A 15471-nucleotide genomic window follows, 5' to 3' on the forward strand; every position below is an offset into this window, starting at 1 on the left:
TCAACTTCCATTACCAAATAAAAAGCAACAGGCTCATTGCTTGGATTTTGTCACACTTCATATATTCTTGAATGACATAACCTTATAGAAAGATATAGAAAATAGTCACAAAGCTAGCTATGGACAAAATAATTCCCAAATAATCTACCTCTTGATGAAGTTCACAGTGGATATAAAGAAAAATTTTTTTTTTCATTCTCTCAAATTGCTAAGGGCACATCACTGTACTCTAAAATTGAAGGGGGAGTTAGCCCACAGGAATTCACTTATTTTGATTGTAAACTTATTCTGCATGGTACAGTAGAAAGAAGACCTTGATTCAAGGGAGTGAGATTTAGATATATACCCAACAATGATATTGCAAATGAAAGTCAGGGATTTATGTGGGATAGTAATCCCTTCATCCATGAGCTCTGCTGAAATGCGGCCTATTTGAACTTAAATAAGTAATTTAGCCACATAGTTTGTGTGTGTGTGTGTGTGTGTGTGTGTGTGTGTGTGTGTGTGTGTGTGTATCCCATAGTTGAACAGAAATGGATTTTTGTAAATTAAATATTAGTTCAAAGACTTGGGGGGGTAAATCTTTTGTAAAGAAAACATTCACTCTTTAATCAGTCTATTTTAGAAGCCTGTGATTCTTAGTTTAGATTTCCTTAAGGTAAATGCACATCTGTATCTTATGCCATTTTTTCCCTTCAACTACCTTACCTTAGTACACTAAGTCACTTTTATGAAATTACTTAATCCCATCTAAATTTCTCTTTGATGACTTAAGTACCTTGCTTGTTAACACTAGCTTGTTATATCAGTCATAAAAAGACAGAAAAACTGACTTTAAGATGTCAGTAATAACACTTATTTTGGTCTTTCAAGCAAAAGGCTAATTATTGCTTTATGTTAGGTAACAGAAATATGTCCTACAAGTATCATTTAGCTCTTACATGTCAGGGTTATCAGGGGCCAAATGAAATAACATTTGGGAATTAGCATGGTTCATCCATGTAGGAGGCACAAGAGGACTTTGTTGATTTTCCTGATTGTTAGTAATCTTCACTCTATATTCATTTTTATTGATTTTAAAAGGCAGCTCAGTAGTGTGTTAGACCTGGAATCAGAAGGACCTGAGTTTAAACAGAGCTTCAGTTATTTCCTAGCTGTGTGACCCAGGGCAATTTGCCTAAACTCTGATAAAAATAATACCTATCTTAAAAATTGTAGTGAGAATCTAATTTTACATAATAGGTGCATAAGAAATGCATGTTCCTTTTCTCCTCCACATACTTTGCATATGCATTTAATTATTTATTTGTTAAAATGCTGTATGCCTAACAGAATGTGAGCTTCTTGAATATAAGGAAGATTGTCCTTGTAATCCTAGGACCTAGACTTTACCTGTTAACTCACTGCTTAATTAATAAAAACATTGAATTGAACGAATATTGGGATATCAGTTGACTCGTTTAGGGGCATACCGTGATCCACCTTCAAACTCAGGCATGGTGATATTGACTTTACACAGGTGATAATGGTCAATGTTCTTTCTTCAGTAGGAAATGATATGAACACAATTTTTTTAGAAAATTAAGATGGTGGAAGTATATAGTTAGATTGAAGCAGCAAGAGCTTGCTTCTTAGGGTAGATCACTAGAAATCTATTATAATAATCCAACTATGATATAATGAAAACCTCAACTTGCATAGTCTTAGTAGGATTGGTGAAAATAGAGACAAATTGGGTATCGGTTTAGGAGATGGTCATTTCAAAGAAAGCATCATCAAATTGGTAACAGATAAATAACATGGAGTGGAGGAAAAGGAAAAGACAAAGATGATAATACATTTGTGAGAATGATGGTCTCCTTAACAGGTTGACAGTAAACCTCTTTCTCCTTTTCTTCCTGACAGTGCGACTCCATGACAGCATATCTGAAGAAGGATTCCATTACTTAGTCTTTGATTTGTAAGTACCCTTGTACTTATACTGTGTTGGCATGTTTAAGCTGGTGCTGTTTTAAAGCAATCAGATTTAAGTCAATTATGAAGTAATGGAGTTTCTTCTCATTAGAAAATTTTCATTGATGATTATGCTAATGTTTTGAAAATTCTCGAGTTGACTTCAGAGAGCTATGCTTTTTGATAAGATGTGATCAATAATGTCTTCCCTTTTAAAACAAAATTAATTGCTAGAGTTACCTTTACATGTGAATTAGCTTGGTTAATATTTAACAGTCTTGATTAAATAAGCAAGTATCAGCTGTGACTTGAACTATGAAATAATTAAAATATACTTTAAAGTATACTTATTATTAAAGGATACTTTAAGTATACTTATTCTAAAGAATTTTTTTAAAAAATTTAAATTCCCCTAATGATATTTCCTCCTAATGTTGACATATATGATTGTGGTGGGCAAGTTTAGAACCTGGATCAATAATTACTTCTGTTTGCTTTATATTAGAATGAATGCTGATTGATTTGCAAAATATTTTCAGAATCTTCTATTAACTGACAATCATAGTTCAGTGTTGAACCTGCACACAGGGCTATGACTTTTTCAGAAAAAAACACTATTCTTCTATTCTATGCAACTTTCCTATTTGAAGCAAATTGTTTCTATCTACATTTGATTATTTCCTTCATATAAAGTGGAAAATGGCAGGTGGCACTTAGATGAGCTATTTGGGGTTACAATTTATTTCTGTAGTTAAAAAACAGCACATATGCAAAAGGCCAAGATCATTTCCCCATTCAGTTCTAAGTGACCAATGAAGCACATATACATATACATATATATATATATATATATATATATATATATATATATATATATGAATATGTCATGTCACACAGAAACCTACAGCCAACAGCCAGGAGCGAGTTTGTCTCAGGTTGTGCATAGCATATACTGATCAGTCAAAATAAAAGACATTATATATTCTTGATCAGCATTATCCTATCCCCAGAAAGGAAAGTGAAGGGACTCCATGGGATAAAAGTTGCCAAATATGAACAAATTGAAAAGCTACAAGTTGAAAAATGTTGATTCAGGATATTGCATTCTAAATCTTGAGTAGGTTAAAAAATATTTAAAGTTCTTTGTGTCTACATTTTTAGATGAAGATGTACTCAGACTTCAAAGAATTATTCTTCTGAGTTGACAGTTTAAGAAGAGAAAGAGTGGCACTTTTCCTACAGATTTATAGAATTTTAGAGCCAGGAGGGATCTTAAAATCATTTATCTTATTTTACAAATGAGGAAGAGAAATAAAAGAGCTTTGCATTAGATATATCATTGATAGCTCTAGAGTCACGATTTGAATCCAGTGCTTTCCGCAATAATGTGCTTATTGCCTCTCCACAATAAAAGTTTCATAACTGTAGGGATAAGAAGCAGACCTGTGATTTCATTGATACACAGAAATTTCCTGAAGAGCAAACTTCCTCTATCAATACAAGGCTATCTATCTTTGAAAGTCAGAATCTTAAAATTGGCTTAGAGTAGAGGTGTCAGATGAAGAAGGGAGTAGGGCCCCATATTTGACTGCAAAGAAAGGCAGGAACCATATTAAGGCATAATTGGAAAATATGTAACAAAATTATCTAATTTTTAAAAGAATATATAAATAAATGTTTATGTATATAGTTTTCTAAATAAATATGACACTTTCAGGAATCCATATATATGTTTTGAGTATGACACTAGACTTGGCCAGAATTATAAAACCAATATTTATCCTGAACAGGACTTGAACCTTGTGAAGGCAGATTACAAAATGGGATTGTTTTGATGTGAGAATCAAGAGAAACAGATTCCATCTCATAAACAGTGATGTTTTATCTTCCATCTTGTTCAGCAAATCATTCATGGGAAAATAGAGGATATAAGTTGTCTATTATTTCATCAAATGCCAGTGGATTCAATTATTTAGTACCTCCCAATTCTAGGAGAGGAAAAAATCTCAGAACTCATCACCCCCCTCGCAACTTGACCAAAACTCATTCTTTCCCCTTCCCAACTTGGAAAATTCATCAACCTTACTCTAGTTATAAATCACATTATCTAATCTTGTATCTTGGTTTTATATCTTGTTAATTATTTTCTTTTAATGCATTAAAATCTGTCTCCCCCATGTTCAGAATCCAGTGACAAGCTGAGGTGTCTTGGTTCTGATTTATTATGCAATTTACATGTATTGTTTAGCAAATCAATATGCTCAGAAGTTCAGATCTTTGTTTCCTCAGTTAAGATTTTATCTATTACATTAGGTTTTCATGGTCTTGAGCTTAACTCTTTTTAGACTATGCCAGTGGTTCTTAGAACCCTTTTCACTCTTAAAATTGTTCAGGACCCATAGGACTTTAATTAATGTGAGTTATATATACTGATTTTGCCATATTAGAAATTAAAATTGATACCTTTTAAAAACATATTTTTACTTTTTCCAGTTACATGCAAAAACAAGTTGTAACATTCATTTTTAAAACTTTTGATTTCCCAATTCTCTCCCTTCTTCCCACTCACACTCTCTCATTGAGAAAGCAAATAATTTGTAGTTATGCAAAACATTTTCATAATATTCATGTTGTAAAAGGAACCATAGGTACCTTTTCCTCCTGCAAAAAAAAAGACATTTCAAGAAAAATAAAGTTAAAAAAATTATGCTTCAATCAATTCTATTCCAACACCACCAGCTTTCTCTCTGGGGATGGATAACATAAGTCCCTTAGAGTTGTCTCCATCACAGTACTCATGAGAAAGGCTATTATTCCCAACTGCTCATCCTACAATATTGCTGTTGCTTTGAATACAGTACATTTCACACTGCATCTGCTCATGTAAGTTTTTCCAGGTTTTATTGAGACCATCTTGCTCATCATCGCATTTATAGCAGAATAGCATTTCATCATAATCATATATCACAATTTTTTCAGCCACTCCTCAACTGATGGATATCCCCTGAATAAAACTGATACATTTTCAAAAGATTTATTTATTAATTTATTTTAAAGTATTAATAACCTTTATGTTGAAATAAATAACATTTCATTAAAAAAATAAAACATCTAGGTAGTATATTAGATAGAGTGCCATGCTATAATCAGAAAGATTCATCTTCCTGAGTTCAAATCTGGGCCTCAGACCCTACTAGCTATGTGCCCTTCTTGGGCAAGTCTCTTAACCCTGTTTGCCTTACTTTATTCTTTTGTAAAATGAACTGAAAAAGAAAGTGACAACCACTTTAATATCTTTGCCAAGAGAGTCCCAGATAGGATAACAAAGAGTCAGACATGACTGAAAATAACTGAACAGCATTTTAAATATATGAAAATAGTTGCATTTTCAATACAGAAATATTGAGAAGAGTATTTCTGTAAATGAGTTCAGTATCCAGTTCAAATGAAGATAGTTTGATTTTTATATTTTCCTCTGCATTTCATTGTGGCATAATTTCATTGAAGTACCCAGGAAAAAAAATCTAGCCTCACAGGGATATGTAATTGGAAAAGGGAAGATTACTTTGATATATAAAGAATATCATAGTATTGCTATTATTAAAGTCCTGGGACCCTCCAGGGGTCCTCAGACCACAGTTTGCTACACTGCACCACCTCATCTCACCTCTTCTTTACTATTGCCATTCAGTCTTTCAGTAGTGTTAGACTCTCTGTGGCTCAGAGGGTTTTCTTGGCAGTTACTGCAGTACTATTTCCTTCTCCAGAGTGTTTCCATGCTAAGTCTGAGGAATTAAGGCAAAAAGGGATTAAGGGTCTTGCCCAGAGTCACATGGCTAGCATGTGCCTGAGGTCATATTTGAACTCTGATCTTAACTCCAGGCCCAGAGTTCTCTCCACCGTACCACTGACTTGCCCCATATACTACCTATCTAGCCATCTGTAAATTAGGTTAAAAAGCAGGTCATTAGTGTGATTAGTAGAGTTTCCAAAGTCACAAGCCAGGAGACTTGTATTCTCACATTCCCTGTGTGCCTACTTTTTACTGTACTAGATGTTCCATATTCCATCTCTGTACTTTTATATAGACATCTTCCAAATCTGAAATACTTTCCCTCTCTCAATTCCACCTTTTGGAATGCATAGTTTTATTCAGCCTAAAATCATCTCTACAAAGTTTTTCCTGATTTTACCAGTCATTAGAAACTTCTCCTCCTCCCCAGCAATTTACTTTGTATCACACACACACACACACACACACACACACACACACACACACACACACACACAGAGAGGGGGGGGGAGGAATTTTATTTATCTATTTATATGTTGTTTTTCCCCTCCTCCTCAACCTCGCCCCCCCAAAAAAAATGTGTGCTTCTTGGGGACAGGAATGCTTCATTTTGTGTGGTATCCCCAGCTCCTAACAACAGAGTCTGGCCACATAATATCTAAATTTTGAATAGAAGACAAGGTCAACATTAGATCTGGAGTCAGAAAATGTGAATGACTTGGATGCCACTTTTGTTACTTGCCACTACCTTGTGACATTGAACTTATCACCTCAGTTGCTTCATCTATATAATGGGGAGTTTGAGCTTCCTGATGTCTCTTCTTCTTTGGACTCTTATGATCCATATCAATTGAATCTGTGTCTCTCACTAGTTTGTGATATATGACACTTGATAACACATTTATGTAGTGCTTTAAAAAGTTCGCAAACTATTTTATAAAATACTATCTTATCCTGTCACCAGGCCTAGGAGAGAGGAGCTGTTTTTAATCTGCACCTGACAGATGAGCAAATTCATGCAGGTAGAGGTGAAGTGACTTGAAACTGGACTTCCTGGCCTGAGCGTTGGCACTTTCTCCACCTAACTGGGCTTCATTTTCCTAATCTCTCTAAACTGAAAGGAATCTCTTCAAGTCACTGATTCTAAAGTCTAAAACAACATAGAGAAAGAACCCTTAAGAGACTGAGATAACGTAAGAATGAATTCTCAATTAAGTTCCTCAACATAAAATTACTGCACTGGTGTGTGGGACCCTAGAAAAAAGGAGGCAAACCAAGTGTTATAAGACCTAGGCCCCACCCAGTGCACTACAGTTGGATATTATGGGCTGCAAAGGGCCTGAATTTTACCTTTAAAATGGTTCTGTTGAAACAAATGTCGTAACAAACATGGAAGTCCCTAAATTCCTAAGAAATGTTCTTTGGAATGTGAGCTTTGGGCAGTATTTTACTTATACATTCTTGTTAATGATTTCAATAAAGACACAAGTAGTATACTTATCAAATTTGTAGATGACACAAAAACAAAGAATACTAACTCCCACACTGACCAACAATCAAGATCTTTAAAAATATTTTCATGTGAAACTATAGAACTGAATCTAATCAGATGAAATTTCATTGGAATAACTGAAAAGTATACTTGGATTCAAAAAGTCAATTTTGCAAGTGCAGTATCAGGAAGGCATAGTTGGATAGTAGTTTATTGAAAAAAATCTGGAGAAAGATGATTTAGTGCACTGCAAGCTCAATATCAATCAAAAAACCTGCTTCAGTCTTGGACCATATTAATTGAGGTATAACTTTTAGAAGTATCTACCTGAGTCTTACTAAGCTGTATAATCTGGAATATTTTGCTGTATTCTTGTCATCACAGTTTAGGTATTATATTCATATGTTGCAGGATGTTTAAAGAATAAGAAAAAGAATAGCAAAAGATCTGAAAATCCATGCCATATAAAAACTGGTAGAAAGAACTAGAGATGCTCAGTCAGAGAAAAGAAGGCTGAGGAGAAGTAACATGGTATCCTTTTTTCATGTACTTAAAAATTTGCCATAAATATGAATATCAGATACTCTCTATTTTGCCTCAGTTTTCAGAACTAGGAGCAATGAAAGAAGTTGCAAAAAAGACATATTTAAATAAAAATTTCCTAACAAATTCATCTAGAAATGGAATAAACTATTTTCAGAGATAGTGGTTTCTATCAAGGTCTTCAAACAAAGGTTTCAAATAAATAACTACTTGTAAGGAGTGATTGGACTAGATGGCTGCTAGCCCCCCCCCACCAATTCTAAGATTTTGTGATACTTTAATATCTCTCCAAGGAGGATTTGTAATAACTTCCATTTTGTTTCAACTTTATTTTTTCTTCTGAGTATGCCATTATTGCTGTGATTCATTTCCACCAGTAGTATGAGGTTGACTTGGTCAATGGCTAAAGACTCTTATTTAGACTACACCATTAGTCAGTGATAATTGATAGTCTAAAAGCTATATATAGTTTATGTTCCTGTTTGCTCCTTGAATTCATCCCTGCCACATCACCACAGAAGCAAAATTAAAGTACTCAGAATATGAAGATGATCTTAAAGTTCTCTTTTCATGCCATGCTATAATTAAAGACTAAACTACTATGGGGGTCAACCTACTGATGATGTCTTTTTCTCCAAAGTTAAATAGGCTATTGATCAGAAAACAGACATAATTTGTTGCCAGAATCAATCAGTCATTAAACATTTGCTAAGTTTCCTATGTGCTTAACCTTTCCTAAGCTCACTGTGTACTATGCCAAGCAGTTGAGATAAAAAAGGAGGAAAAAGACAGTCCTTGCCTTCAAGGAGATTACAGTCTAATAGGGGAGGAAAACAAACTTTTGTAAACAACTATTTACATATACATATACATATACATATATATCAATAAAATCAATAAAAATATTTATCAGAAGCAAGACATAAGAATTGTGTCTTGGGTAAGGCTTCCAATAAAGAATGGAATTGTAGTTAGGACTTAAAGGAAGCCAGGTAAGTCTTGCTCCTTGAATTCATCTCTGCCACATCACCACAGAAGCAAAATTAAAGTACTCAGAATATGAAGATGGCACATTAGAGGCTTGGGGAATCATCAGAGGTAGTCTCTTCCTCGTTGAAAAACTAATATCATTAAATCAAAAAATAATGCATTAGTATTAGGAGATAAGATATGAGAAGACTGGAAAGGTAGGATAGGGCTATGATAGGAAGCTCTTTGAATGTCAAATAGAGCATTTTATGTTTGGGGCTGGGGTTTTTAGGGAGCCACTAAGACCATACTCTGAAAGCCTTTCAAGTACTATTGAACATAAAAATGTTTATTTAAAAGAGATCATTTAAGGGCAGCTGGGAGGCACAACAGATAGAGTACTGATCCTGGAGTCAGGAGGACCTGAGTTCAAATGCAGCCTCAGACACCTAATATTTACTTAGCTTTGTGACCTGGGCAAGTCACTTTACCCCCATTGCCTTGCAAAAAAACAAACAAAAAAAGAGAGAGATTATTATTATTTTACTGATGAAGAAGTTGAAGCCCAGAGAAATAAAGTGACTTGTGTAAGGTTCCATGACTCATATTTAGTTACATTATATTCTCCTCTCTTAAATTAAGTAAAATAGTTCCAACTGATTGTGAAATAAATGGAAAATGCTACCAGAGCCTTTTCTTTTTTTCTTTTTTATGGTCTGCTACACTAGAAACATGTTTGTGGTTTAATAAATAAGACTTTTAAAGTCCATTCCAAGAATATGATTTCCCTAAAGCTGTTTCTTAATCTGTATTGAGTTTGTTCATTTGTATCATTAGAGTAAGTTAAATGGTAATGTATACATTAATTTATACTGTCATCTTTCATCCTATATTTCAAACAGGAAGAGATGAGTAGGGATTACTTTAAAAGAAATGCTTCTAGTCACTTCAGAGATCTATGTCTGGTTCTTTAGACACTGAAGTTACACAAATATCAACCAATGTAATGACATTTATGAAAATTTTTCAACATAAATGCTAATTAAAATTGAGACCAATTCTGGAATTAAAGTATTTACAAAATGTCTAATGGAAAACTAAAATTTCCCATGTTTCACAGAAGTTTGTGTAAGATCATTCTCAGCATATTTTAGAGACCTAACTAAATGGAAAATAAATGGATCGGTAGAGAATTCTGCTGTGCTTTTATAAGGTAACTGAAAACTGGGCTGCCCTTTTTGTGAGACTGAAGGGTACATTCTTTTATTCTTTTGATACCTTGTCTATGAAAGGCAAAACATAGTTGACTTACTCCTTTGTTTTTTGACCAATGCTCAAACACACTCACTTATCACTGGTATATATTTTGCTGTTGTTGTTTTATATTGGTGATTTTCCCACTGTAGGATTGCATACTATCGCATCTCTTGAGGGCTTTTTATTTTTTGTATTTTCATCCTATACATAAATTACACCCCAGAGGATTTGGAGCCAGAAAGACCATTAGACTCCATCTAGTTTAGCACCCCATTCTATAAAAGTAAATCGAATCCCAGAGAAGTTCCTTGTGGTAAAAAAAAAAAATAAAATAAAAAAGGTGACTTTAGAACGCTTGTCCCTAATAATTATCTCAGATTCCAGAGTATCATTTTGGGTGTTCATTTAGATGCTATGGTAATTTTCATCATTTAGTGTTTAAAAAAGACTTCTCAATGGTGTATCTGTACCATTTTTATTTTTATTTCACTGCACTTCAGAAAACAGGTCAGAGGAATTAGTGGAGTTCTGAATTTCTTGACACTAGTGATTTCTTTCAAATAACTAAAGTTTTGCAAAGTGGCTTGCATTAATAATAACTAACAAATATTAAAGCATGATATATATATATATATATATAGACACACACATATACAATATTATTGTTATTACTGAGTAAAGTTATTTTTTTATTAAATATTCCTTCAGTCTTTGGTTCCATAATTTTCAGTCATAGATCTAGAACTGAAAAGAAGTTCAGAGATAATTTGCTACAATTCCCTCATTTTACAGATGAGAAAACTGAGACTCAGGGAAACTATGTAAGTTCCCCAAGGTCACATAAATATTAAATTCAAAAGCAGAATTTGACCTGGAGTCTCAAATTCTGGTCAGCACTCTTCCACTACACATTTAAAAACATGTTTTTAGGGTAATTGGAAGTATTTGTTATAGATAGTTTGATTAGATATAGAGATAAAGATAAGGATAGTTATATCCCACATACAAATAGATCAAAATTGAAAGAGTGGTGGATTGGTTAATCTTCAGAAAACAACTGAGGAATTCCATTCTGACATCTGTTACATTTTGCTGCAAATTAATTTCCTTCCTAGAGGTATTAAAAGCATACTCTTTTTATTTAAGCAAGAGACATCAAAAGCCATTTATGTAAAAGCAGTTGGAGCATTGTGATTTCATTAACATTTATTAACTACTAACAGAGATTAGATCTCCACAAATATGACTGTATTTTCACAAGCTATGAATTTTACACTAGAGGCTCTAATTCAACCAGCACTTTTATTTTTTGGCATTTTAAATTAAAGCATATTGTACATACCCCCCCCCAAATAATCAGAATCACAGAATATCAAATGGAAGAAACTTTAAAGATACTCTTTTTCAATATTCTCTTTTATTTCTCATGATGGTTCACAGAGCTTATAATATCCAAAGATCTGGAGCTAAATGATACTTTCAGGACGCTCTATTCCAATGCTTTCATTTACAGATGAACTGAAACCAAAGAGAGAAGTGTCTTGGTCACATTCACACAACTGATGGAAGAACCTGAATTTGAACTCACTATTGGATAGTTTATTGAAAACCAAGGCATAGTAAATAGAGCACGAGCTCTAGAGTCACGAGGTCCTGAATTCACATCCAACTTTAGATATTTACTAATTACTAATTACTAATTACTAATTTACTAATTTACTAATTACTAATTTACTAACTGTGTGACCTTGGGCAAGTCAGTTAACCCCATTGCCTTGCAAAAAAAAACCCAAAACCAATATTGGTTTACAAAATAATCAGTCAATTAAGAATAAGAATATTACAGATAAAAAGATAGATAGATAGATAGATAGATAGATAGACAGACAGACAGACTGATATGAGGATGCCAAAGACAATAAGGTCCTGTATTAGTTTATAGTTATTCATATAAATACACATATACATGTTTGTGAGTGTGTTCAATATTAGACATTTATCACATATATCCATTTTTCCAGTCATCATTATTCCTTCTTATCTGTGCTTCATTGATTGTGTCATGCAAAAATATTTTAATTTTCTGTAATAGAAATTGTCTATTTCTCTTTTGTGATCTCCTTTATTCCTTCCTTTTGCAAGATAACTCTATAACTATTCCTCCACTTTTGTTGTTTTTTAAAAATTGAGCTGAAAACCCTCTCTAAATTTGATACTATATGGTATAAGTTACTTGACAAAATCTGGTTTGTTTAGTTTTTCCTTTTGGTTCAATTACTTTTCAGTATTTCCAGTAATTCTTGTTAAAAAGGAATTCTCTTGACTAAGACATTTATGTTCTTGAATTTAATGAACAATATGTATTGTTTTCAGTCACTTCTGATTTTTATTCATAATCTCCTTTCCATTGATATAAATTTTCCTGTGATTTTGAAGTCTGTGAATATACATTGGGTTATAGGGAGGAAGTTATTCCCCTTGGAGACATTCTCCAGGAATTCAGTTCAGATTAGCAAGTCCTCAGTAATTTGCAATCTTAGAGAGATGCCTGGAGAATTAACAGGTTAAATGTTTTGCCCATGAATAAGTAGAAAACTTGTGTCAGCTGTTAAAGACAGTAATCATCATAACTGACATTTATAAAGGATCTTAAAATTGGGAAAGTACACACACATAGATAGATAGATAGATAGATAGATAGATAGATAGATATAGATATATATACATGAATATATATATAACTATATGATAGTATGGCTATGTTTTTCCATATGTATAGGTAGACACATATTTATTTATTTGATCCACCCAGTTCTTTGACTAAAGTATTCAATATATTATTATTATTCCCATTTTACAGATGATGCAACTGAGGCTCATAAAAATTAAGTGACTTTTTTGTGGTCACACCTGTTCCAGGTGTAGTTCCATCACTCTTTCTACTCCTACACACTGCCTCTCACAAGGGTTGCTTCTTTTCACAACCACTGCACTCTAATCGTATGATGTTTAATTATACCTAATGTGGATGCCCATTTTTTTAGAAGGAATTAGTTTCTAGGTGTTTGTTTATTTATTTATAACCAATAAGCAAATGGGGTTCTTCAAAAGTTCAGAGAAAGTGATTATAATGACTATAATTCTCTAGGCAGCTGAGTTTGTTCCTGTCAAACACCAATACTGAAACATTCTGCCTGTACAGCCTTAAGTATTTCTAAAGTGATCACATTTCTTGTTGGAAGCCTTAGAAAAGAAGGATCCTCTCTCGTTTGCTTTTTAAGCTTTTGTTGCAGACTTTGGAACCATTTAATCCTCTCCAAAAATGTCATCTCAAGAGCAGAGACATTTCAGGAGGCAACAATGTAGATATTTGTATCTACTTTATAGCTGAAGAAGAAAGGTGCACAGTCTTGATGGTCCACATCATGTGGTATTGAAGGTCTTGTCCTCATGCTTCTGGTGCCCCAGCCTTTTCACCAGTTTGTCTGACACTCATAAAACCTGAAACATTTGGGAAATATGAATAGAAGATAAGTGATGTCTAGAAGGCATACTGTCAATTTTCTGGTTGTCAGCCTTTAAGTTGATCCCCCCAAAAAACCTAATGTTCAGGAGAAAACCATATAAAGGTTGATATTCTAAAAGTAGAATGAATGCTTCCAATCTATTCCTGCACAATTTTAGTTCTCTTAGGATTTTTGCTTTTTGGCAAAGTATTAATTATCTCTTTCTCCCCAAGACTTTTTTCAAATGGGAATAAAAGTTATGGATTTAAACTCTTAAGACCTAGGGTCAAATCTTATTGCCTATCTCTGTTGTTGTTATTCAATTTTTTTTTCACCTGTGTTGTCTGAAAGTCTCCATTTGGGGTTTTTATTCTCAAAAGAACTGAATTGTTTTGCCATTTCCTTTTCATTTTACAGATGAGGAAATTGGGACAAACAAGGTTAAGTGACCCGCCCAGGATCCTGCAGTGTCTAAGTTTGAATTTGAACTCAGGAGTTCCTGACTCCTGCCCTGGTGCCCTATTCACCGCATTACCTAGTTGCTCTTTGTTGCCTGTATAACCTTGACCATTTGAGTCTACCAGTAATCAGAAGGGTATCTTTGTCACTATTACTTTATACTCTTTACTGTCATATTGATCTTTACTGTGAAAGTGGACATGTATAAAATTCAAAATTTGAGATTTATAAACCATGGCTTAAAACAGGAACTACACAACTATATTTTATAATGAAATTTCTGCTTACATGTTTCTGTGAGAAACCATTTGACTTTTTAATGATTCAAGGAGTTTCTGTCTTTCTCTGTATCTCATAGGCTTCAGACTTTTGAATGTCTCCCTGTTTCTACATCTCCTCTACCTTTGCTAATATGACTGTTAGTGTTCAGAGTTTTAAGGTTTTTATGTTATTAGATGACTTGTCTCCTTTTACTTGAAAGATGTGTAGCTCTTCCATTTAAAAGACAAAGGAAGGGGCAGCTAGGTGGTGCAGGGGATAGAGCACTAGCCCTAGAGTCAGGAGAATCTGAGTTCAAATCCAGCCTAAGACACTTAATATTGACCTAGCTGTGTGACCTTGGGCAAGTCACTTAACCCCATTGTCTTTCAAAAAAACCTCCAAAAATAAAAGACAAAGGAAATAATATTTCCCACATTAGGGATGGAAAAAGATGTTTTTAACTTAAGAGATACATGTTCCCTATTTATTGTAGTAAACTTGCACCAGTAAATCAAACACCTGAGATTTTATTGGTGTGGTTATTCCCTCTACTGGAACAGGTTGAAACCTCTTTATAACTTGAAATTTGATTTTTCAAGCACTACTTATTTAAGATTATCAAATTTTGCTTTCTGAGAACTTAATCAAAGCCTTTCTAGTTTGGTAGGACTGATGATGAAGGAAGCTACCAATAGCCCTGTACCTGTAGGTTTTGACTGGTTTTGACTAACTATTCCATTTCAGTTACAGAATTGAAATGTAAAGGGCACTAACAACACTCAGATATTAGCATTCCCACTTCTCCTTAAAGTACTTTTTGTCTATCCTTAAAGAAAAAAAAATGTATCATTTAATAATAAGGAATAGTAAAAAAATATTTTATCTAATTCTTACTAAATATAATCTGTAAATCTACTAACCAATCAGCAAGCATTTCTTAAATCATTAGAACTGGGATCCTGGTCAAGTCACCTTAACTTCTGGTTGCCTCAATTGCCTCAACTGTAATCAGTCAATGAACCCCTATTATATATGTTCCAGCCTATAGGCTATAAATTGAGACTACAAAAAGTGTCCAAAGACCATCTCTGCCCTCAAAGGGCCTTATAAATGATTACAGCTTGCTTATAAATTGTAAAATGAAGATAATATACCTATGCTGAAGGGTTGATGTGAGGATGCAATGAGCTAATATTTGTAAACCATGCCTGGTCCATAATAGAAGCTACATAAATGCT

General features: G+C 33.7%; 1 protein-coding gene across 8 annotated transcripts in view; it reads left to right on the top strand.

Moving 5' to 3' along the window:
- The window catches only part of CAMK2D (calcium/calmodulin dependent protein kinase II delta), a 355653-nt gene that overhangs the window by 204249 nt on the left and 135933 nt on the right, over nt 1–15471 (top strand). For all 8 annotated transcript variants that reach the window (XM_074228632.1, XM_074228625.1, XM_074228626.1 and 5 more), the window contains one exon: nt 1906–1960. In XM_074228632.1, the coding sequence (XP_074084733.1) occupies nt 1906–1960 (55 nt within the window). The remainder of the gene's footprint in view (nt 1–1905; nt 1961–15471) is intronic.

Source organism: Macrotis lagotis, chromosome 3 (assembly GCF_037893015.1).
Source record: "Macrotis lagotis isolate mMagLag1 chromosome 3, bilby.v1.9.chrom.fasta, whole genome shotgun sequence".
In the NCBI taxonomy this organism is placed as follows: domain Eukaryota; kingdom Metazoa; phylum Chordata; class Mammalia; order Peramelemorphia; family Peramelidae; genus Macrotis; species Macrotis lagotis.